The sequence below is a fragment of the Rhea pennata genome, chromosome 2 (assembly GCF_028389875.1).
Source record: "Rhea pennata isolate bPtePen1 chromosome 2, bPtePen1.pri, whole genome shotgun sequence".
Taxonomy (NCBI): Eukaryota; Metazoa; Chordata; class Aves; order Rheiformes; family Rheidae; genus Rhea; species Rhea pennata.
Window position 1 is genome coordinate 161457408 of NC_084664.1, and position 26055 is coordinate 161483462.

Here is a 26055-nt window from a genome sequence, read left to right on the forward strand (position 1 = left end):
CATGAGATTATTTCATCCCTAGACTGAAAAGAAGACGCAAAGAAGTATTTTCCTTCTGATTTTACAGCAAGTTGGGCACTTGAATATCTTCATGAAGCCTATCTAGGGCCTCATTTAAGGCCCTCACCTTCACCTTGTGGGATCGTGGAGAGTAGTAATGAGGTTCACATGCTTGGGTGAGGTATACCTATGCTGCAGGAGCTCTAACTCAAGCTGATGATTGCCAAAAGTAAACTTGAACCTACCGATCTAATGTGGTCATAGAAAAAAACGGTGCTTGTATTTGCTTGGCAGATGTAGACAGAACAGCTCTGTAGCACGCAAAAAATCCTGTAGACAGTGGAAGACTACATTTTTGAAGTCTTGTTCCCATCCTTATAGCAACTTCATTATCCTTCTTGCTGAAATTATTTTCCATGCCGAGTGCTGCTGGCACTGGACAAACACACAGGGTTTTCACTCCCTGGCACTCATTCTCATCATCAGACAGCAACTGGCAGGAGGAGCTTAAAGCTCCCCTAGCCAAGCTTTCACATGCAAACAGACACCTGATACAGAGTGCAGTGACCAAAGCCATGTACCATATTAGCGTGATGGTGAACCTGAGTCAATATATCTGCTACCATTGGACCATGCTAATGTGGCACAAGCTGCCATCATTCCAGAAGCAGTGGATCCTAAAACTTCCCTGATATTCCCACAAAGCACTGGAGAGCAATGGAGGGAGACAGCTTTGACTCCTCTGTCTCCCTAGCTTCCCACTGAAGGTATCTTGCTGTGGGACTCAAGCCCTTCCTCTGAGAGATGACTTTGCATTATGCTTGGGGGAGTGATTATGAAAGCAAGAAGGCACTAAAACTCTTCCTTTACATCAATCCCAGCCCTCTTTTTTGCCCAATCCCTTCCCAAGGCCCATAGATACAGAATAAACCATAGAAAGAAGTTAGCCAGGCCATTCAGAAGCAATTTCAAAGTCCATTGAGGTAATGTCAGGACCTCATAATATAGATTCTTGTTTGGCAACAGTGTATTTTAGAATTGGGATACCATTGCATTAACTACCATTCAGCAATGCTAGTCTTTATCTGTCTGCAAAATACAGCCCTCCAGCTCAGTCCAGCAAAGCTGAAGATTCAGAGCACATCTCCAAAGGCAGAGAGCACTCTGCATCTCCATTATTCAAGGAGGCATAGGCAGGAACAGCATCTCCATTCAATCTACGGAGTGAAGAATAATACAAAAGTTTTGGTGTTGATGTTTTTATAAGGGAGACAGATGTTTTGCAAGCTTATATGACAGGTTCCAAACATGGTAGCACTGCAACACATTAGAAAACAAGTCTGGCTTGTTCCACCTTTCTGATTTCTAACTCCCTATTGTAACAGATGATACAACTAAAAATAGAAAACGATGTGGTCTCAGAAAGGACTGAAATATATCTGTGCCTGTTTAATGCAACATATGGTGGAATATTTTTACATCTTATAAAGAACTGTGTATTGTACATGTGCTGCAGGAAGAAAAAGAAAAAAAAAAGTGTATTAATATTTGCTCCTTGACAACAGGACTTGCCATATATCATGTACATGCACACGAGTCATCAGCAGAACACCACACAACTGAGTAGGAAACCCTTCATTATACGCACCATTGGAGTTAATTCGGAAGACATTGGCTGAAGTTTCCTGAAAAAGTTCCTGTAGTTCATTGGGATCAATCTGGGTGGCTGCAAAGACAAAAGGAAGAAGATACGTCAATAATTAAGACCACCTATCGCTTTGAACGGGGCTCAACTCACAGCTTCCGAAGGGAGATGCCCAGCAGAGAACACTTATGGCAGAACTGTCGCATAAAGATTAGATGTTATAACATACACAGGTTGTTGCAATAACAACTATGGGCTCTCACAGTCAGCTCAGAGAGAGGGCAAAGCCAGCCTGCACCTCCCTGAAAACACCATCTCATCACAGTCCTAGCAGACACTAGAAAACACCAGTGAGTAACATGGGCATGGAGCAAAGAACACGGATTTTTCCCTGGAAAGCAAAATTCTTATAGAAATAATATTTGCTCTGCCCACAGAGATCTCAGTAGGGACTGGAAAACAGGGAGAAATGGAAACTTGCTGGTCCCTGCACTAAAATGAACAAATCTAAAGGATCTCCCTGCCAGTCTTTAAGAAGAACAAAGCCTCCAGTTGCACCACATGGCTTTGAAAAGTCCCACACAGCTTATCACTTGCAGCATTGCTGCAGCAAGAAGGGAACTGATGGAGAACCCTAACCTCTCCCAAAGCTGCTGTGCACCACAGCCACCTTACAGCTCATTCTTTTGAAACATTTCCTACCTAGCTGAAGAAAGGATGTAAAAAAGACAGGTTGAGGCTAGGCTAGAAGTCAGATCATGTTCAGGGTAGTACATAAACATGAGTTGAATGTCAGAAAGGTTTTGCCACAAAGATCTGATTTCTGCACATGTGTAAAAATGCCCCCTTACTCAGCTGCTTCTTTCAGAAAGAGTTGCTCAAAGATATAAGAGAAGCCTCAGTCAACAGCTGAGATTTAAGCTATTGTGTGTGACACTGGAGTCACACATCTCCCAGTTCAAGAGGCCATCAAAGGGGACAGACATACATGAAACGTGAGCATCACATCCCAAACAGATGCAAATTAGCATCCAGAAACTTGCACCTACTGCTGAAACAACACTCTTGCATGTTCTCTTCCATTAAAAAGTGTGTTAGCCATTAATTCATTGATATAGGCTCTTCCTCACTCCAGAAGTTTAGCTGAAGTAGGTAGCCCTATGTAGTGTCTGATAATGCAACTTGCCTGGGACAGGCAAACATCTGCATCAGGGCCATTGGAACAGTGAAGACGTCAAAGATCGTAGGTGTTCCCTGTGGTCAGCTGTGAGCCAGCTACCCCTCTGTCCAGGGCACCCAAATCTGCCCAACAAGGAGAACATTCATGGGAGGCAGACGCCTGCATTTTCTTCTTTTTATTATCATTTCCTAATATTAAATCATTCAAAGCTGCTCCACAGCTTCATCGTTCCCAGAGAAGGAGAGACAGGAGGTTCGACGGGGCTACTATTCTTGTGTAGGTCACTCTGCTTAAGTAAACTTTAAACAAGGGTTGGGTTTTTGGCTGCCAATAATCATCAGAGAATCATAACAATTGTCACTCATGTCTTTAGCATCAGCTTCACAGCTTTATGGCAATTGTTTTGTAGTGTTTTTTTCCCCACAGTTTAACCACATTCTCCCTCCTCAACCTGTGCCTGCTCTTTCAGGTTTCCCAGAAGCTGGTCTAACGAGAACTTTGGCTTGTCCACCTGACATATGACAGCACATTTAAGCAGTCACTATTATTAGCAATCTGCTCCTTTGAGCTGAACCACTACAGAATTTCTAACAGAAGCCATGATTTATATTTTCAGGTCAGTGGACTGTAACTGCAACATATTCTGCCTCCCCTAATCAGATTGCCCTAAGCTGTTAAATATCATGCTCCTAACCTGCTTTTGGAAAAGCAGAAAGTCAGCGATGGAGCAAGGAGAAAAACATGAATATTGAGCAAAAAGAAAACCTTTCCGTGAGGCACTGCTCACATTTGTGGTGAGGAAGCGTCTCCAGAGCTTTACGGTAAGTCCCACGTCCCAGTGGCATCACGGATGAATATTCCACCGCTTCTCCCAGGGAAATATTGCTCAGTGGAGCTGATCTCACTCGCAGGAACATTCACCTGAGAAAATCCAGCTCCAATCCAGGCATACGCATGGTCCTGGATCATAAGCATGGCCAGAGTCAAAGCCAGGGCATTAAATGCACCCAGGGTCTCTTTGTTAGCGATTTTCCCCATCTTCTCTTCCCACAGTTCCTCCTAAATCAGCTGTCCCAGACACTCCTTTCTTTCGCTCTCTATATGGGACTACATAAAACAAGAAATCAGCCGGTGCTTAAACATCCCCCAGGAATTTCACTTGAGACTAACATGATCTAACTTTCATTAAATCAGTGGGGAGGAGTTTGTTGTTTGTTTGTTTGTTTGTTTTCCCCTCTCCTTTCCTTAAACATCCATCAATGTTAGAAATACTGAATTGGTCTTGATGGACCTTTGGCCTGGCCCGGTGATCTCGTGTCCAGACACATTTACACACCTCGCTGAATCAAGCCTCAGACGAGCCGCGATGCAATCAAACTGATCAGAGTTAGAAAGTCGGATGAGCCCTTCATTATAAGCACCCAGAGAGAGACACTATTTTAATAAAATCCCCAAATAACAAGAACTACAGCGCTCGGAAGGCTCTCATATAGCGACACTCCCTACAGCATCCAATGGGAACCTCTGAAGAGTCATCTAAAACGCCCAATAACCCAGAAAGCAGATATAAAGGATCCCAAATATTGCAAAAGCCAGGAGAAAGGCTGATTTCACTGCAGGGACAGCACACACCTGCATCGCAGCATCCATGCAATGCCAAGGGAAAGAAATGTTGTGCCACGTTTGGTCTCCAGAGCTGGACCATAAGCGAAAAACTGTCCAGCAATTCAGATGCTAATTTGGGAGAGGTGGATTTATCCAACCTCTTCCGGGTGGCCACAGGCAGCTCAATTTGCCACTCTTTCCCATAGTTTTATAGAGGAAAAGGGGCAAAATAGGGAAGGGAAATGTGTGAGGGTCGTACTCTAAAAACATGGAAGCTCTTTTTAAGCCTCAGCATGGTGATGCTTATTTTAGCGAGATGCAGGAGGCCTGTGAGATGATGAACTCCCCCTTGAAGGCTTACAGTCTCAATCCATAAATCTCAAAATCTCATAAATCAGAAAAAGCCATGTCACCCCCCAGGCCTCAAACAAGTGCAAATTCAATGAAAAAAATGCAGGTAGATGCAACCTTTGCCCAGCATTTCCAAACAATTACCCAGAAAATGCGATGCTCATCTGATAAAACTGCATGCAATCTGGTTTACAATTTCCCATGCTGCCGAAGGACTTTTATCTCATGTTAGAGCATGCTGACAGTTCTAGTTTTCTTTTGCTTCCAATTTTTTTTTTAAGGGAAAAAAATAGAAGCATGGATGTTGTTTTAAACCACTGCTCCAATTTAGAGCTTCCCTACCTCAAGCAGAGAGGTTTTAACTACTCATGGAGGATTCAGCGGTTCAAGCAGACAAGCAGGACAATTTAAAAACAGCAGCGGAAAGCAAAACAAAAAGCATCTGTACTGCCAAGCCGAGTGAAGAGTCTGCTCCTCAGACATACCAGGACTGTGAAAGAGAAAAAGCGAATGTGAAATCCAGTTGTGTCTAATAAAAAATGAAATGTCTTTGACTTCATAAAGCGAGTGATAAAATATTATGTTTCCCCAAGAAGAAACGTGAGGCTGACGATACTCCGCATATATTTTGCATGCCCCACTGCGACTCGAGTTCAGCGTCGCAGCTGGGAGCAGGTGAATTTTAATTATGCTGTGGATCCTGAAGGCAGCAACGAGTTTGCAGCAGCAACTCTACTGAAACATGCATGCAAATCGGTTCTCCTCCACTTCCTTAATTGGACATCGCCCAAAACACTTTTATGTTTCCAGTTCTTCTCCCCACTCCCTTCCCAGCAGAATCCCCTTGGTGAGGTACAGGACAAACCAACCTCCTCAGCTATCAACGGTACCCACTAGAGAATGGCCATGAACTGATACAGTCACTGCAAATGCTAAAGCAGTGGCAGATAACGCTGGCATTTGGGATATTTTGCGAGTTCTTTTGTGATTTGCGCGGGCAGGTGCTGATGCACGCCGGGATCCTCCGGGCTGGCCGGTGCTGCGGAAATCACTCTGACTACTACGGACAACAGTAGTTGCAGGAGAAACAGAAACCTGTGCAAGCTGGCAAGCGGAAAGATCTTTTGGCTCCTTTTTAAGACAAGCCAGATGTGATGACTGAGCAGGTTTCTAGGGTCTTGTCCCTACCAATTCGGATTTAATTAACATCTGAAGGGAACAGCTCCAGGTCTGAGGCAATACATACGGCAAAAGTATCTAAAGGAACATCCTATGCTTACTTTTGATGGAAACTGCCCTGGTTCCCTGCGTTAATACTTCTTGCCTATTATTAATTTCACACTAATTTGAAGCTCCTAATAGCTTTTATGAAGCATAGTGTAGTCGATTGCCTCCATAGCTGTAGCAAACCCTAAATATCTCAAAGGCTTCAGAGAAAAAGGCAGTAATTACAGTAACTCCAATAAAAGGGAAAAGGGGGAATAAAACAGGAGAAGCATTTGCTCTTTCTACTTACAATTCTTATATGGCTCTAATAAAGCAACTTGAGACCTCAAAATTGTTAGTGCAACATACCACTGAGCTACTATCCTGCCTGTCTCTGTGTCCTGTAAAGGATAGTCACCAATTTCACGCATCTGGTTCTCTTAACTTTAGGCTCTGGAAACCATACTGAGGAACCAAAAGGCCAAATTTTGCTTAGTGTCTGCGTGAGAACCGCACAGCTCTAAGAATGAGCAGCTGGAGGTAAATCTGACTAGGATGGAAATGAAGCTCACGAGAACAATAAAGCGCTCTGCAAAAATCAGGATCCAACCCAAAGTGCATCCCAGCAGACTGGCACTTTCCAGGCATGTCAGGAACACGGGCCAGATCATGCGCCTGGTTTTTGCCTGGAGATTCTCTACCCATCCACACCTCAGTCAAGGAGCAATATCCTCAAGGGGGAAGCTAGGACCTGTCCATGACTCACCTTTTGCAACACTCTTTGAAGACTTTGTGGCATCAACATCAGCTAGTTAAGAGAATAACTCCCTCTTGCAGACCATGGTCTGCTCCAAGACATGCCTCTGGCACTAGGACATAGAACTCATGAGAGAGGAAAAGATTGATTCCTAGGTGTTGATCCAAGAGTGAGAGACTCACTTTGGTGCAAAATACTACACTAATTTCTTTATTTTTAGCTTCTCCATGATAGTGGAAGTAAAAATGAAGAGGTGGAAGAAGATACAAAGGAAAAAAAAAAGAAGGGACTAATCATGGGGAGGATAGAGAGAAAATTTTACAAAAAACACGACTACACAAGCAAGAAATAATGAATGCACAGGCACAAACACACACACCTGCTCAGATAAGTTTTCTGCCCCACATACTTATAAGTCAGTGGATGCTTCGGTGTCTGATACTGTGCTTCATCTCCAAGCCTCTCCCGCAGCAGGGACACTATTTTGGTCTTTAGCCTTGCTCCTGCTTTCACATAAGCTGCAGGAACCTCATTTACCCTCAGGATCTTTGCTCCTGTGTTGAAATCGGCCAGAAAAAAAAAAAGGTTCAGCAAATACTAGTGTAGAAAGGATCGACCAAAAGCATGTTTGGACAAGGCTCCTTTCCTTAAAGAAAGAAATGAAATAAGTGATAAAAGGAAAAGCTTTGTCACAGTCACACCTAGGGATGCATTCCCCCTCCCCAGGGAAATAACGAGCGTCAATAGCTTAACCTTTCTAAAGCCTACGAGATTTGGGCTTTAGTTGCCACCTTTTCCTAGAGAAGTAAACCACAACATCCAGTGCCCCCGTACAAGCGTTCCTGGTAGAATTAACTGGAGCACAGCAAGTGCTTTCTTAGAAGATCCTAGGAAAAATGAGCTATAAACACACGTGCATTACAGTTCTGTGAAAGGAATAACAAAATAGAGAGCTTACACCTAGGAAAAGCGCAAAGAGGCCCAGGAAAGAGCTATCCAAACAAAACCTCACATACAGGTTAAACAGTTTGAGGCACTGAGAGCCAAACTCAGCAGCTTATCAGGTGTCCAAAAAAGAAGCTTTTTCTCAGTGCTTTGGTGACACAGGAGGCAACACAAGGGAATGGCGAAGGGTCCCTTATATAAAACATGAGAAGTTAAATGGAGAGCATCAACCTGCAGTGAAAGTCGACCTCAGAAATTAAAGAAGACACAGAATTAAGACAGCATCAGTGCCACTGCCTAGCCAGCTAAACCAAACTCCTCAGCCACAGAAATGCAAATCCACAAGAAGCAGCTCACGACTAAAAGCAAATATTAGTATCTTTTTTAGAGTGAAACCAAGATTCAATCAGATTTGCTTCGCATTATTTCTAATTAAGTTGTTGTTATTCTCTTTTGTTTCCATCTTTAGCACACATGCTAATAAACAGCTGCTGAAGAGGGAAGCAGCAACCCGTCCTGGGTGCTACCTCTGTTGTCACCTCCACCTCTCACCCTTCATGCTTAGGAGCCCACGACCGCAGGCAGCGCCAGCGTATTAGCTCACATCCAGGCAGCCTGCTCGAGAGGACCTTCAGCTTTACTCTCACGTCCCACAGGGTAGGTCTGCACCGTCCTCACTGCACTGACAACAAAAACAACCCCTGAAGCCCCATCACGCAGCTGGAGGACCGCGGTCCGCCTTCTGCTCGCACAAGGGAAGCGAGGTCGTATGGCTCATCCTTGGGTCCACGCTACCCGACAAGGAAGCAGGCAGAAAGTCCTGGATTTTAAGAGACATGAGGTTCAACCAAAACCCAACAAAGGAGCAGCCCAACTAACCAGCAAAGTTTACTATATTTTCACTTAACAATTTCCCTGTTTTTACAAGGACAGTAGAAATACATCAGGTTCCCTCTGATAGCACATTACGGTTTGTGGCTTTCAATTTTTTTCTTCTAAAGCTTGTTAAAGATGCTAGAAAGCATATTGTGTCTTGTAGCAGAAAAGCAAAGAGTTTCTGCATCTAGATTACACAATATTGCTGCTGGAAAGTCTGTTTTCCTCCTACAGGCAACTATGCAAAAAAACAAAAACAAAAACAAAAACCAAACAACATCAACAAAACCTTTGCTGTCTTATAATTTCTACAACAAGAAAATGGTAGTTCTTGTTGATTTAGTAGAAGGAAACGTCAAAAACTCATGAGACCATTACTGGAATAAAAAGCCTATCACTCCATGGCAGGAGGATGATGGCTAAGAGCGATTTGAAGGTCATGGCAGCTTGGCAGCCCATGGGAAATGACTTGGTGGGATTCTCATTTTTGTTTTTCCCTCCTCACATCTCGACAAAATTAATAAAATAAATAGTAAGCAGAACAACAGAAAGTCTCCCCAGAGGGATACCTGTTTATAGAGGTGCTCTTGCCCAGACAGAAGCATTAAAGAGATATTGTTGATTTTCCATGATGGCTTCCTGCATACCTTTTCCAAATGTAAAATAGGCTTCAAATCTTAAGAAAATATTTATCAAAAATAAGTACAGGGTAGAATTGTGGAACGGATTAAGAGGCTGCTAATTCTGGTGGAGTGTAGAATTTGGCTTCTGGATGAACAGTTTTATAATTAAGAATTTTCCTCCATTTTAATCAATGAGGAGACAAACGCTAAAGGTTTAGCATAATTGTGATGTATTACCCAGATGCAGTTAAGGAGCTTTTAAAAAAATCCAAAAAGCATTTTGCATCATTTTTGCTAGCAGTCGATTATGAGAGAGTTAAAATGACAATCCCTTTTTGTTCGGAATAAATCAGCGTACTGGAAAATAGCAATTCATTTTCAAAATTTCCCTATCAAATCCCATTGCTTCCTGCTTTCCAACATGGAGAGTCTAATCATGTTCCCTTCTTCATGCTCCAGGGACAGAGCACAAGTACGCATTACGGCACTGCCCGCCTGCATTTTTAAAAGGACACTCAAGTAGCGTAAAAAAAAAGCAACTTAAAATGATTTTTTTTTAGCAATGATGTGGTATGGGTATATAAATAAAATCTTAGTGGAGGCACTGCTATATTCCCAGGACACTCTGTAGTACCATGCTAATGCAAACACAGACCCCAGCACAAACAGTATACGAAAATGCAAAGGAATGGAATAAAAAACAGTGAAAAGGATTGATTTTACACTCATTGCCCAAGCTGCAGGAAACATAACATGCAAAGAGCCACATAAAAAAATGAAGAATCTAAATATTTGTAAAATGTCATTATTTGGAGCTTTATTACTAAATTGTGCTTTTATTTTTAAATTAGCTCTTAATCAGTCTCTCTTTTGGTTTTATTACTGCACTCAGCACTAATTGCCTTAGAAAATATCCTTTAGTACGATCTTGATTATTAATGATAAAATGAAGATGCTATTTGTGTGTGTGTGTTGGGGGGGGGGTCTGATTAAGTCCATGTGATGAAAGGAAGTGATATCAGAAGAATCAGCCAAGAGGTTGAAAGAGAGACACCATTAAAAGCATTACCTCACCGGAAAAGATGGTTTCCAACGAGAAACATCCACCTGTTTTTTTTTACCCCCACATTCTAAATTAGGGATGCTTTAAACAAAGTTTGAAAATGCAAACTTGATTAGGAAAAAGAAAATAGTGAAAAGAAAGAGTACTGGATAAAAAGTCAGTAATAAAAATGAATGAGAACGTGTGATCCCAGCAGATTATGCATAATTCATGAGATATTACTCTCACTACCATCGCAGTTGAGGGCTTCCAGCCTTCGGATGAGTCACTGCTCCAACGGGAAAGATAATGCCTGTGACAAGCAAGTACGCCTGGGCAGGGGTGACAGTCAACTTGAGATGAACAACAGCGTGGGAGAAAGGAGAGCTCTCTCACAGCTCCAGACACAGGAATGGAATGGAATAAAACTCTCTTTTCCTGGCCCTCCAGCAGGTGCAAGGCTGCGGAGAAGACTTGGAGAAAGCAAGAGCCTGCAGCTGCACCACCACCTGCCAAGTGCTGTCAGCACCCTTAAAATTGGTTGGAGGAGGACAAGCAAGTGTGGGAGAGCTCTGCAAGGAGAGATGGTGCTGCAGGATGCAATTCCAGACCCCGGTTGGGGTGCAAGCTCATTTTAGGCTTGACCATGGAGCACTTGTTCCAGTGTAAGGCTGAACAAGCTCTGCTGTAGAAGAAGCTTGTTTCTCATCTCCTTCTTTATCATCTCTTTTATTGGACAGGACTGGAAAGCTGAGGCACTTCAACAACTCAGATTATCTCAGTCTCAAGGGCGTAGAAGAAAAATTGCCCAGTGCCTCAGCTAAGTATCATCTGCAGTATGGAAACACAGCATTCCTGGTAAGCTCCTACAGCTTCATAGAAAGCTGTGTGAAGAGATTTTATAAACCCCAGAGAGATGAAGTGAGCTCTAGGATGACAGCAGTTACTGGAACAGAGACAAAACGGATGCAACGTGAAACAGAGACCAAAGAATACGATAGCCAGCCTCTATTTACAGGAAATACAAGCATTTTGCAGATGGACAGCATTGCTAGGGTTTGAACAGTACCATAAAAAACGAGTTTGCAACAAAGGTACGAAGTGATGTGCTCTCCTCTTTTGGAGAACTTCAATCCACCAGCAAAAAAAGGAGCAAGGTAACTTTTTAGGAATCCTCAAAAGGAATGAAAAACTGCAATACTTTGTCATTTCTTGGTAGTCTTTACTTACACTTTTAAGTAAGAAACCCATACTGATTACTTATGCATAGAATATGCCAATATTTACAGATTGGAGGGAGGGAAATTAATCTGTTTGCCCAAGAGTAGCTGTAATAGAAACTACCTGGCCCATGGGACCAGCTCTTCTGGAAGAAATCATAAAACCCACAGAGACATTTCATCGTTCAGGGAGGAAGAGGAAATAGCATCGTCACCCTCACCATCTTGGGAAGTCTCTCGGGATGTTTCTCATGTAAGCTGTATGCAGACCCAGTCCTCCTCAGCTGATGGGACCTTCATGTAGTCAACAGAAGTTGTAGCAATGGTCATAAAATGTCTTATTTCTTCTTACGTTTATGCTGCTGGGAGTAATTATTTGCTGGAAAAGAAAGACTATTCCAAAAGATAGAGGTGTAGCTGTCTGTCACAGGGATTCATATTCACCAGATTTTTAGTTCTCTGACCCTGAGAAAGTTATTAGCAACAGAGACAGCAGCAGATTGAGGAGAACACCACCTTACTACTAGTGTTCAGTAAGAAAAAAAAAGAAAGCACTTTACTATTTCAAAGGCAATCTCAGGTGTAATCTTACAGACCTGCTAATCAACAAGGCAACCTCTTTGGCCTGGAGAAGACTGAGGGGGGGATCTTATCAATGTGTAGAAGGACCTGAAGGGAGGGTGTCAAGGGGACGGGGACAAACTCTTTTCAGTTGTCTCATGTGACAGGACAAGAGGCAATGGGCAGAAATTGAAGCACAGGAAGTTCCGCCTGACCGTGAGGGGGAATTTCTTCCCTGTGAGAGTGATGGAGCCCTGGGACAGGTTGCCCAGAGAGGTTGTGGAGTCTCCTTCTCTGGAGATCTTCAAGGCCCACCTGGATGCAACCCCATCTACCATGCTCTAGGTGACCCTGCTTGAGCAGGCAGGTTTGACTAGATGATCTCCAGAGGTCCCTTCCAACTTTACTGATTCTGTGATTCTATGATTCTAAATCATGCAGAACAAAATAACCTTCCTCCATCAAAAAGGAGGAGGGGAGAGAAGCTCATCAGAAGTTTATGTGAAGCTATGGAAGAAATCGAGTTACTCAATGTGCAATGTGATTCGGACAAGGAACTTTACACCTCGACTCTCACCAAAAAAAAAAAAAAAAAGAAGAAGAAAAAAAAGAAAAGAAAACAGAAAAACAGAAACATAAAAACAACTGCATGAGTGTTACGAGTTTATTAGAGCTTATTTTCTTGCCCTTTGCATCTTCCTAAAAACAAGAGTATCCATTCTACTACAAGACACAAGCTGGCCTTTTTGCTGTTTAATTCAGCAGAATTTCTCTCACTTTATCATTCTCAGCATGACTCATTAAATATCTGTAAGCCCAGATTTGGATCTTCATCTTAATTGAAATGACTCCATTATATACTTGAAGACAGACTTTCTCCCTTTTTTCCAAAATAAAACTGAGACATGAATTGAAGTATTTGCCTAAAAAAAATTCAGCAGCATTGAGATACTGATGAGTATGAGAAAGTGGAAGTGACAGGAAACTGATGAAGAAAAGGCTGGATGAAATTTTTTAGACAACTGGTTTATTAGCTAAAGCATTCTGTTTTAGGTCAACAGATACAAATGCCAAGCTCAGTAAGTTGGTTTCAGCTGTAATTTCCCCCTCCTCCCTTTACAATAGTAGAAGCTTTCCATTTCAAGTTTTCAAAGTGAAATGTTTTGATTTGTTGTTTTTTTTGTGTGTGTCAAAATATTCTGCAATCTAAAAATTTGTCCAAATTTAACGTCTCCCCCAAAAAGAACTAGAAAGCTAGATAAAATGGTTTAAGTTACTCAAAATATTAAAATCAGTGCAACTCTTCCTTTTTAATTTTTTGGGACAACTTCAAAACATATATATCAGCCATTAGGGGAAAAAATAAAAAGTAAATAATTATTTACATAGCCTCATTGAGTATCAGAATCACTGCCCCTGCAGACAGAAGTGCATGCGCAAGATATAGCAAAGTCATGAAAAACAAAATACATCTTGAAATGTTTTGGTTCCTAGAACCCAGGGCAAAATTTCTGGAGACAACAACCTCCACAGGAGCTAATCCTTCAGTCTCTTCGAAAATCTTCGAGGATCACAAAAATAAGTTTCAGGGCTGGAGCAGTCATTTGCAGTTGTGGTATTAAATGCAGGAAAGCCATTCTGACCTTGCCCTTCCCTTACACTTGCATCTCTTTGACTTTTGGGAAGTTATTTCCGAATGTGGGGACGGTGCCAAAGACAGAAGCGAGGCCACTGCTCTGGCATTTTGCTCTTTATCCCGTAGCCTCTCATCAAACCTTTTCGCAAAGCGCTGCAATCACTTCCTGACGCTCCTTCTGTGGCACGTCGCTGAAACCAAGGTCAAACAAGCCCTTCCCTGTGCACATTCTGTATTAAAAGCTATAAACGGATTAACATCCTTATTTTTTGCACATGTGCCACCATGGGTTTTTGGGTGTGCTGTTGTCAATCAGAAATCCAAAACTATTAGCACCAGCAATGGCTGAGTTTTCAGTTACGTCAGGGTGACAATAATGAAATATAATGTCACAGTGGAAGAAGCAGGACCATTGCCAATCTCCTGACTGATCTCCAGGCAGCCATCAGAGGGTTCTGAGATGCCTTCTCCCCTGCTCCTCCTCCTCCTCTCCATCACTGCCCCATCCTCCTCGGTAGTGCTTTTCCCACCCATCGTTTGCAGAATCGGCTCTCTGGAGGATGCACCAGGAGGCTAGGAGACCTGTCATCGCCCTCCTGGGGCAGGAGGCTCTCCTCCATCAGGGCAGGTTGAAGTCCAGGTTGCATCACTGAGCAGCTTCGACTCCATCACCCCTGCAGCATATCACCTGCAGCCAGGCTCAGAAAGCTCTGGCCCATCCTTTCTGAACAAGCTGTTTGCACTCTTCCTTGAAAGGAAGTGGAGGAAGACCCAAGGATTAGTGTTATGAAGTCTTCTAGTCATCACATGCTGAACCCCATCCTCCTGTTGTACAGAGGGGCCAGGCCACGGTGCAGTGGAGACCCATCAAGAGCTGGACACGTTGCTGCTCAAGCAGGCAAAATGGTGTGAGAATCAGGAGCAAACAGCTATCCCTAAACTGTGAAGAGTTGCCTCCCATAGACTGTTTTCAAGCTCAGGTAGATCCTAGGTGTTACTCATGCACCAGCCCCACTGGGTACCCAGGAGACAAGACGTGTAGCTGAGGATCCTGGGTGCTGCCACATGCAGCACCTCTACCAAGAGAACTGCTGCTCAGCAGAGCAGCTCCTCCGCTGCTGGCCAGCCTCCACAAATGCAAAGAACAGAATGGAAAAGACCATACTTGACATGCAAAAGCCAGAAGTCACAGTAGTCAATTCTCCCCCAAAACACAGAATATCTCCTGTTGAAGTCAACAACAAAAAACTCCAAAACAAACAAATAATAATTAAAAAAAGAAAAAAAAAAAAACAAGAAGAGCTTCTTTAGAAACGGGAGCAGCCCCCAAGTATCCCTTCAGTGCCAATGAGTTCATGGTCTGGCTATGAAGGTTTGTCACTTGGTAACTTCCCCAAAACAGGTGGAAATCAGAGTTTGGCAGTTTTGCCCAGTTCACTCGCATTCCCATCCCGCTCCCAGGGCAGCACCGATCCCACCGTCCAGACAGCTCGAGAAAACCCCAAACTCCGCTGAGGTCTATCAGCGTTACGCTGTCAGTTCGTTTTAACTAGCAGCCCAAGCAGTTCACATCAGCTAGTTTAAATGAATCGATTTGCTCTGAAATTCCAGCTGCCCGCACGCTTGCACGCACAGGCGCCTTTGCAGCTTCTATAATTAGACGGCACCGAGAGAGAAGCGGTTTGCAAGGAGAATGACATCTTTTAAACTCAGCTTTCTCAAATAGGTGCTGGGCACATGTCTTGGGGGGGGGAGGAAAGCATGCATTTCCAAGAAGAAAGCCTCTTTAGCGATGCCACTGTGCGACAACTAGCAGTCTAATTGCTTTTACTGGAGTGTCTACCAGGCCTAAGTCATGGTGTACTGAATATTATACAGACAGAGAAGAAAAAATGCACGTGCACATGTGCACACACATGCAACCACCTTGCTGAAAGAAGGGTAAGAGAAAGATTCATAAAAAAAATAACCAGAGTCTCTTTAGACATTCTGGACTGTTTCCATCGGAGTCAAAAGTGTGCAACCTGTGCAAAGAAGCCTGGAGTAAATTGATATAGCTCTAGTTTTGCTAAAAACATAGCACACAGCCCAGCGCGGGCTGGGAAACTCACCCAAGCTGTGGGCAGCGAGCTGCAGAGGCATGGCACGCATTATGGTTACCCAAAAATCCTGCTCTATCAAATCCACAAATTCGGCCAAATCCCTAAACATCTTCGGGTCCTGCCTTCCCTCGGTGCAGACAGGATGGGGCAGCACCGCTATATTGTGTACAGTGCAGCACTGCTCATGCTGCACTAGACACGTCTTCAGCCAAGATCACAAAATGTCTAAATAGCAGAATTTCAAAAGTTCCAGGAAAATTTTGCCTCTAAAAACTGGCTGAGTAGGTGGAAAACAGCATCTTAAAAGGGAGCACCTTTCAGCAGGAGTGCGTCATTAAAAGTGCGTTCTGCCTAAATGAGCTGGGATTATGTCTGGGGATTTCTGTATCATTGTCTTAAAACGTATTTAAAAGAAAAAAAATAATAAGTGTCTCGGAAAATGAAAGTTAAAATTCTTGTGCCTCGACTGAGCAACTGGAGGCTTGCATTTCTTAACCTGTTTTCAGCTTGTTTTAAAAACAAAATCTATCGATGTGCAGATATCTGATTACCCTGCGCTCAGGTGCTTTTTTAAGCTCATTAATACAACCAGAGCTCTAATATAATCAGTTCATCCGCATACAGGAGTTGGCAGCTTAAGGCTGCCAACCTCAGCCAAGGACTGAGGCTGTCAAGGGTGATCAACCAAGGACCTGCTCCACATCTCCTGAGCCCTCAGGACGTGGCCTCCGTACGAAGACACCCCGCTAAGCAGGTTTTCCCAGTAATGGTACCAGAAAGCCAAAAAGGGGATATCTGCGCCGTGCAGAAGTGAACCTGTGGGGCGCTCCTGCGGTGGCACATGATTAGATGCCACCGCGTGGACTCTCTTTTACTTCCAGTGATACTAAAGCTCAAGACGTTAGAGGTGAGGATGAGACCCCACGAGCAGGCTTTTTCTGAAACAGCCAGCACCTCTCCTCTAAATTGTGACAAATACCAGCAACAGCTACAGCAAAAAGCATCCGCGGTTGAAGTGATTATATGCTGGTGAGACACTGACTGGAAAATAGCTTATTAAAAAGCAGTATCAAAGCAGATACATGTTTGCTGCACGCATAAAGGAGCCACAGTCTTACTTACCTTCCTTTCACTAGGGAAGAGCCCTCAAGTGTCAGTGAGCTCCAGGACACACGAGAACAAAAAGCTCTCCAGCCCCTCGTTGCCTGCTGAACCCAGGTCAGAAGTCACCTACATCAAGCCCAGGCAATCTAGTGTACCAGAAGTGGGCTCCATCCCATATATCTCATATATATCCCAACTGCTGGTTCCTTTTATGGACCAGAGCTTATCTGGCACAGCAATGCTTCCCCTCCTTTTCACAGTCCACCCTGGCACAGAGTGATGATGAGGTCACGGCAGATGAGGATATTTTCATTTTGCTGCCACCCTTGCTCTGTCTGTATTTAGCAGGACTTTAGTACCCAGGGCTCCCAGTTTCACAGCACCACACACCACTGAGCACATCTACCTCAAAACTCACCCTTGGAGGTCTGCAAATCAGCTAACCTGGAGGACATGATCCATTTTAGCTAAAGAGTTTAGCTTATGTGATGGGGCAACAAGAAAGAGCAAAAGCACTGTAAAGTGCATGGAAAGCCTTGAGGATCCTGAAAAAAAGCGTGGGAAGCTCTCTTGACCCTTGCTTAGCTGTTGTGCTTTCGTACCTTCTCGTCACTCAGCTCAGGGAAGGCTTGAAGGTAACAGCCAACCTGAGATATGGCAAGAAAGGCACGTCCACAGGCAGCGTGGCACATGCAAGAGCTAAGTCTGAATGAGCTGGGATGTCTATGCTGCGGAGGTGGGCAGAGATACTGGGAAAGGTCCTCCACAGAAAGTTGCCTCCAGCGAGGCTGTCCCTACGGCTTGGGGTCAGGAGCCACCCTGAGACATCTGAACAAGGCTCCCTGGCTTTGCCCTAGCTGCCATAGTCAGACGGAGCAGCATTCAATTAGGAAAGCAGACTGCAAGCCGAAAGAGAGCTAAAACAGAGAGGGAGGAAGAAGCCAGCTCAAATAAATGGATAATTGCCATTTAATTCCCATGTATTAGATTTGGCAATACTTGCATTACAGTTAAGTCAATAAAGCAACCTTGATTTGACAACGGGACAGACCAATCAATCTGTCTGAGAAGCAGGCTCCAGGCCCCGCAAGGAGGACCTCGAGGAGGGGCGGGGAAGAAAGGGCCAACGCTGTTCTGCAACGCGTTGAGGGAAATGATTATTTTCAGTGCCAAAACGAGTATTAAGTAAAGATCCCATTTATGGCTTTGCTAAGATTAGGCAGCCTTGTTCATGGACAAATATAGCCACTGTTTAGGCGCACTGAGAAATTCAAACCACTGATGCACTGCTTATCCCTACAGCTCCGTTACATCTGCAGCGACGGCTGACCACCGCGCTGGAAAGGTGACGCCTGCCAAGCGCGGCTGCCCGTTACATTCCTACAAACGCGTTTGCGAGGCAAATCGACGCAAGAGATTTGCTGTTAGGTAATCAGGTCAAGACAGAGATCTAATTAGAGCTGTGGAGCAGAGATTAAAATTTCCTTATTCCGACTGTCTCACAGCTTGTCACTCTACCCCAAACTCAAAGCGCATCACGGCTGGCAGGAGGCTCTGCTCTGGAAAAGATGCCGGTGCAACCCGCCACGTAGAGTGGTCAAGAGCTAAAGGCAGCGAAGGAGGTTTTATCTGTCTGTAAGTATGTGTGTATATATATGTATTTATATATATACACACACGCATGCATTCCTATACATAGATAATATTATGTATATACTATATTATATACAGCTGCCCTATCAAACAGCTACAGCTACAACAGCAGGGGTGAACTATGAAGAGCAGAACAGAAACTCTTCTCGGTGGTACCTACAGTCGGGCGTCGTACAGTCGCTCATCCTCCATACGTATATTCTAATAAACGTAAAAACACTTGAGAAGCTGCTGTTGCTTTCGGTGGATACGGCAATACCCGCAGGGCCTAGGCTCTTGCATCGGGCAGCATATAGGCAGACACTTTACTCCTACAAAGTAATGACTGAGGAGGAACCCTCTTCATCCCCCACCGCTCCAAACTCTCCCCCAACCCCAATTCACTATATTTTAGGAATTTCAAAGCAAGGCAACACTTTAAAGAAAATCATCAGAAGTCTTCCATTTATTTGTTAAGCTTAACACGGTAGTAATCATTTTTCGTATTATGCAGTAGATATATTCATGTCATATGGCTGTGTATACACATAGATATACAGTAAAATATGTTTTACTGCATATTACTTTTTCATTGCAAGCACTTTCTAGAGATGTCGTGGAACGAGAGCACATTAAAAGCATCTGCTATTAAATCTTTGCTAAAAACTCCAAATTTCTCATGTAAATCTAAAGCGTTGTATTAATGAAATTGTTCAATTTTTACTGTACATATCATTTTGATGAATGTCGAGCATCATTTTCATAATGCCTTACATGTTTCATGCACTTCTGGGCATTAGACCGTCTTTTTAAGCATCCCAGCAAAAGAGACGATTATAAGTACTTGAATAGAGGAAAACACAGGCAAGGAGGCTCGTAAGGTTACAGAGATCAGTTTCCAGGCAAGAAACACAACGTAAAACTTTCCAGCCTCTTGATTTTTTCTCCTACCATGCACTCAATACTTTCCAAACCTTGCAATAATTTAATTAAAGTGATCAGTGAATGAGAAGTAATACTGAGCCATCCAATCTAATTAAATTTCAAGTTTATCTTTTAGAAATAAAGAAAAAATATATATTTCTTCAAGCAAAGAAAGTTATTTATTTATTTTATTCTGTCAGAGAAAAGAATAGAAGGAAAAAAAATACAATCATTTTTGCTGATAACATCTCCTCCTTCCTTCTCTCCCTCCTTCCAAACGACATTGCTTGCCCGGTTAAATAATAAAACAAATATGCATTTTGCAAAGCTTATCTTTCACGTTTGGAGCTGTCTGAGTCACTTCGTCCCTTTCCACCCATGCCGTTGTGTAACAAAATAATAACTCCTTTGTAAAAATGACAACAAAAAACGAAGGGAGGAGAGTGCTCTATGCATGATTTTTTTTTTTTTTTTTATTGCAGGGACCGTGTTGGAATCTGCCAAGAAGAGAAATAAAAATGTCAACCTTCTTATCTATATTTGGCAACTATCCTGTATTACAAAAGGTTCCCCCTCCACCCAGGCCCCGTGTAAGTATTATCCCTCTAAGCTTGGCTGGAGCTTTGCGCAAAATTAAAGCAGGGATACCAAGAAACAGGTCATCTACACTGAGCAGGTAGGAACAGTATGACGCAAGAAGAATATATGCAGCTACTCGCTGCTGCCCAAACCTCTGCTGTGGTTGGACCACTATCGTGGCCCCAATCTGGGTGCTCACTACAGAGGCATGCACAGGTGCATTGTGGAAACGGTCGTGCTTGCGCACCAGATTATCACCTTTCTGCTTGGATTTGTTCGAAAAGCATAAAGTAATCACATGAAGAAGTTTTATTATATTCAGCACAGCACTGAACACAGATAGCTAGCGGAAAAAACACTGAGTATTAAACATTTAGCTAAATACACAGTACTTCTGAATGAAGCTTGCTCAATTAATGTTTTACACCAATCTACACCAGTAAGCCCTCAGCCCAACAGGTTGCTCCTAAAGATCAGTAACAATTGACTGACTTGTCCTACAAAATAAAAATAGACACATGGAGTCAGATCAAAAGTCTACACCAGTGGCAAACAGCAGATGACTAGAAAGAGTAAGAAGCATGAGGAGGTGGGAAGCATACATGATCCTACATGAGCACCTGACCAGCTACCAGCTGTGGGTCTCCGTGGCTTACTCCACCATGACTTGTTCAGTCCCCCCTTGACTCCATGGATGCTTTCAGCACCCAAAACAAACCACAGGCAGGAGGCCAATGGGAAAACTGTAACTGCCGTGAGTTACTCCATATGTTTGTTCTGAATACAGCATGTGCTACCTTCACGTGGTGTATGGAGGGTGAACACTACTCTCAGTCTTAACAAGCATGAGATGGGCTTAATATTAAAGTAAAGACTTAGTTGTATCCAAGAATCCAAGCTGCTATCCAAGGTTTCTGCAGAGAACTGTTTCTTTAGTGAAATACTGCAGCAAACTCAGTAAATGCAAACCTTTCTTAGAAAAACTCAAAGAGTAGAAAGGGAACAAATGAATGAACAAAGGAAAGAAAGAAATTGTTTTGCAACATGTCCTCCTAGTTTTTGAGAGATTCCTGCTTCACTTTCCGTACCACTGCTTCTCCATACACACTTCTTGGGTCACCGTACAATCATCCAAAGGGAGATGCTTCAGTGCCCAGCTTTTTGAGTCAACAGGGCAACTGATCAAAACTCAACCGTGCAAACTACTCACTGAATCAGAAAATAGAGACACGAGTTCTTCACTTCTTGACAGACTGTTCTAGTGTAACACATCCCAGTGATGACTTTTTCTTCACTGTAGTTTGGAGAATGGCACTGACCTCACCACAGGAAGCTAACTTTGCTTTGGGGTCTTTGTTATTAATTGGGCTTAACATTTTTTATTGTGCTGCCACCCCAAATAATCCACAGATTGTGCCTTGTGTGCTAAGTGCTAGAATCTACTTTAACTCATTACAAGGTATTGCTAACAGGTCTGCCAGGGTCTTCTTGGTTGTTCAGATGCACCCTCCCTGCAAAATTTCACATGCATTTCTTCTCTCCCAGCCGATAAATCTGTTAACGCCCCGTCTGGACACACTGTAGAAAAAGAAAAAAACATTGGCCTGTAGACCCAAATGCCAAAACTCCCATGATGGGGTTTCCTCAGGAAAATTGATTCATTTCTGGCTGAGTTGGTAACTGCATCCATAAAACAGGGATGATAAATACTGGACTGTTGTGCTGGGGGGGCATGAAGGTTAAACTCATTAATGCTCACCAAGCGGGTGAGATGTTTGGAAGAAAGGCACTAAGCCTAGGCAGATTATTTTTATTTATTCTCAGTGGGGCAAATCATAGCCTCATTAACTGTACTTGCAGATGTAGTTGCCACAGTAAGCACATGCAAGGCTCATTCCTGCAAGACCCAGACCTAGTACGTGCTCAGCACAGAGTCAGCTCACTTACTGAAACAGAAACCAGGCATAAAGTACATGCTGCCTTCAGTTATTATCAATCTGCTAGATGGTTTAATGCAGAACGGCCCGACTGGCAGGCCTTGGAGCATATCCACATGGTAAGGTAACACTGACCTACAGATGTGCTTCAGCTCTTTAGGGAGGGATAGGCGGGAGACACATCCAGACGGAAAGAAAAAAGTCGTCGTCATGCTACTCTGGAGAATACATGACAGCATGTAAAAGTGGACCACCTGGACCACCTACAAACAGGCAGGACAGGAGCTGGTAGCTCCCAAAGTACTTCCTGCTCAGCCACTAATTTATTGCTTGGTGTTGGGAGACTTGCTTTTGTATTAGTTTTCAGTCTGACACTTCGCAGGTCCAGGGAACAAGGGAAGACACTGAACGAGTTCAAGAAGCAGCAGATACAAAACTGAGAACAGAGCAGTTATTTTCAACCTCGCCACCATTCACCAGAAAAGGTTCTCTCCACAGAGCATTTTAGTGAACTCTGTAGAGTGACTAAGCAATTATACGGACATCGTAAATATTCAGGTACTTGCCTACATGGAAAAAGTGTACAGGGAACAGTAAAACCCAATCAGGAGTACACAACACACTGTGAACCCAACCATTGGGTGAACATGCAGAAACAACCCGGAGACGGCCGTTAACAAACTGCTGGAAAGGGCAAGCTTGGGTGAAATGCCGATGAACGAAAGCCTTTGTGCCCCTGTTCGAGTCTGGGCACAGAGCACCATACATAGGGGTTGCCGAGGGCGCTCCCAAAGAGGCCAGGAAGGTGGCTTTAGAGTCACAGTCAGGCAAACTGCCGACTAACTTCTCTGTATGACAAAACCATACAGGAAAGGACGAAAGGTTTGGTATTCACCTCTGTTATGGATGATTTTTCCTTGGGCAGCAGACTATGCCGCTGCTGCCTGCGGATGGCTTCTTCTACCCCTTGCCAAGATGCCGCGTGAACTACTCTGAAAGAGCAGACCAGATGGACCCCTGGCCTTCTGCAAAATGCCGTGCCTCTTCCTCGCCACGTAATGTTCCCACCAGCGTCTGCCACACGAGCCTGTCATGAAGCCCATCTTCATCTCCTCTGCTGCACTGTGTGTTGGAGCATATACCACCTTTAGCAAAGTGTAAACCTGCACAATAGGAATTTGAACTCTCATCTATTTATTAGAGCCAACATGTGAAAATGATATCTGGCAAATGTGAAGATCTCTGGGGAAGGCTGAGCCCACTCAGGTCTCTAACAACAACTTAACTTCCAGATTCAATGAACTGAAGCTACTTTTCATTATGACATAGCGAAGGATAAACATCATTGCATTAGTCAGCTCCCAGCAGTCAGCTTGTGAAGGACATTGAGTGGGTGGCACAGAAAACCAGAAAGCAAAAGGGAAAAATCAGACTCTGCGGCATGGCAGCATTTGGAGCTGGTCTTCTGTCAAGCAGTGGCATTCCTCCTGTTGTCTGCAGGTCTCTTCCTGAAGAAAAGATACATAAGTGATATCATCATGTCACACAAACACAGGCCAGCAATGCCAGGATTACTTCTTTCAGACGAACGTCTATCAGATGTTTATGCTTATTTTATTAAGAGTGGGACATGTACAACAAAACAGGGTTACAGGGGTATCAGTTTGAGAAGGTGAACATGGGGTATATCCCCCTTCTCTATTAACGAGGTCAACAGAGCTTTGCAATAGCTGACAGTATTCCTTGAATCTTTTCAGGGGAACAGTGCTTTTTCTGCAGGATGAACTTGGGCGTCTCTCAAGACATGCACTTTGTCAGAAGTGCCGGCAAAGAAATTGGAGCACACTTTCCGGGTAGGATAACTGCATTTGGCGAGCAAATTGTTACCACCATTGCCATGTAGATGGAGATCTTCCCAGTCAAGATCCTGCAGTGCTGGATAAATGCTGCTCCCACTCAAGAACCGGGTCAATAACCAGCAGCACAGAGGCAGGAAAAAAAAAAAAGAATTACAAGAATGCCATCCCCCCTCCCATACTTGTGATCAGCAGTGATAAGAACTGTTTATAATTACACATCCATTTGTTCATACGCGACAGAGCAAACCTTTCCAATACCATCTTTGTTGTGATTACCATCTCCCAGTAGGGCTTGCAGTTTTATGGGGGAAAACCGATGAGTGAATCATGATTGATGCATCTGTTGTTGGTATCCACTCCAGTACCTTTACGGACTGTGCTTAATGCATTGGAAAGCACTGCAGAACGTTAAATTTCCATCTCAAGAACAGCCCTGCAGGACTGAAGTTGTTGCTGCTGCCCTCCAAAAGGGATGTCCTGGAACCAACCTCTTCCTTGCTGAATTCCTCAGACACTTTAAGGATCTCTTCTTCTCAATTAAGCCCCTCACAGCTTCGCTACTAATACATTGAAACTGAAGAAGAAATATTGAAATAAAAGCTTAAATACTTAATTGTCTGAAAACAAATCTGCTGACGTGCAAGTTGAAGTTTCTGCTGCAACAACAGAAGTAACTCAATATAATAAAGGAATATTTAATTTTCTTCATCATTATTAAAGCAGTTTAGAGTTATTAATTAAATGCTGACAATCACCTACACAGTCAACAACACCTTCATGGCTTTGTGTGCATGTGTATGTGTGTGTGTGTATCATGGGAAAGCTCATGCAAGGTCAAATAGGGGCAAGTTCAACACATTTGCTGAAGCTCTTCTTCGACCACTAGTTTGACCAACAGCAATAGTCTTCAGTTGTCCGCTTCTCTCTTTGGGCCATGTTCCTCTCCAAGAAAGAACACTTTCAACACTTGTTTCACTATTGATTATTTTACCAAAGAGCAACACATAACAAAGGTTTTGACTATTTAAACAGAAAGCCTTCTATTTGTCTTTAAAAGTCATAAGATGCATGAAAAAGTACAGCAAATATAACAGCTCCAAGTCCGACTTCCAGCTTGGGCTATCACCATCGAGGGGACGCAAGCACCTCCAGCAGAAGGAAGTGCAGCTGCCCAAAAATTCCTCTCTTGAAACAAGGTATCCTACAAAGAGCAAAGAAGGGATAAGGACGCACTGGAGTGTGTGTGGTTACCAGATAGCATAACACTTTGTAACCAGAATCTCAGGAATGATGAGAAGAAGGCGGCAGCTATCATCTTCTAACATCTGGGTCTGAAAACCACAATGTATTTGCAAAATTCACTTTCTAATATACCTCAAAACTGTGAGGAAGGCAATAATTATGCCTGTTTTAGAGAGAGAGTTGCAGCAGAGAGAATTAAGGGCTCTGACTCACATGCACTAAAGCGAACAGCTGCAAGAGCATACGCTGTTTTACCCCAGCACAGTGCTTGCCCCACTGAGGTGGTTTACCCCCTGCGGCAGTCAACTAGGAGAGCATGTGGTGCCAGTCGCAGCCCAAAATATTTATAGAAACCTTCTTTATTTGGTGCTTTAAGATAATAAATTACTAAAAAGCACTGCGGTTCACACACCGTTATGCTCACTTCAGTCAACTCAACTACGGAGGCAGCAACCTCCAGAGCCAAGTTGGGCAACTGCAGCCAGCTGCCTCTTCCAACGCAATAAAATCTGTCAGGGGTCTCACGCAAGCCATAAAAGACTTGCATTAAATCATGCAATCACACCACAGAGCACGGTAACCACAGCACCAAAACATGCCACATACTCGTCCTCCTCGGTTCATGGTTCAGTCCCAGCCATGTTTCTAGACTATGAAACAACTTGTTCGATTGCCAAAATAGAGGCAAATTTTTCAAGTCTCTGTGGGACTTGGAGCAGAGAAGTTTTATATGCCAAAGCTCCCAAATTTGGTTTGAAGTATCTTAAAGGCTTTGAGTAGGTAAAAAATGGTCTGATGGGAAAGGGAATGAACAGGGGCTGAGGACAAGATGATGTACATATTTTAGATTTTTTTTTTTTTTGCTTTTTCTTAATTAAATTCAGTTATTTGATCACCTACAAAATAAATAATATTAATAATATAACCTAGATATATATATATATTTTTTTTAGTAGGATTTCACATCACTTACTTAAGACTTTCACCATAGAGTGCTCTGAAGCTACTGGGACAAATAGGCTAGCTTCC

General features: G+C 43.4%; 1 protein-coding gene across 5 annotated transcripts in view; it reads right to left on the reverse strand.

Moving 5' to 3' along the window:
- Nucleotides 1–26055, reverse strand: part of TSNARE1 (t-SNARE domain containing 1) — a 461846-nt gene that overhangs the window by 302865 nt on the left and 132926 nt on the right. For all 5 annotated transcript variants that reach the window (XM_062568440.1, XM_062568439.1, XM_062568445.1 and 2 more), the window contains one exon: nucleotides 1649–1726. In XM_062568440.1, coding sequence (XP_062424424.1) covers nucleotides 1649–1726 — 78 coding nt within the window. The remainder of the gene's footprint in view (nucleotides 1–1648; nucleotides 1727–26055) is intronic.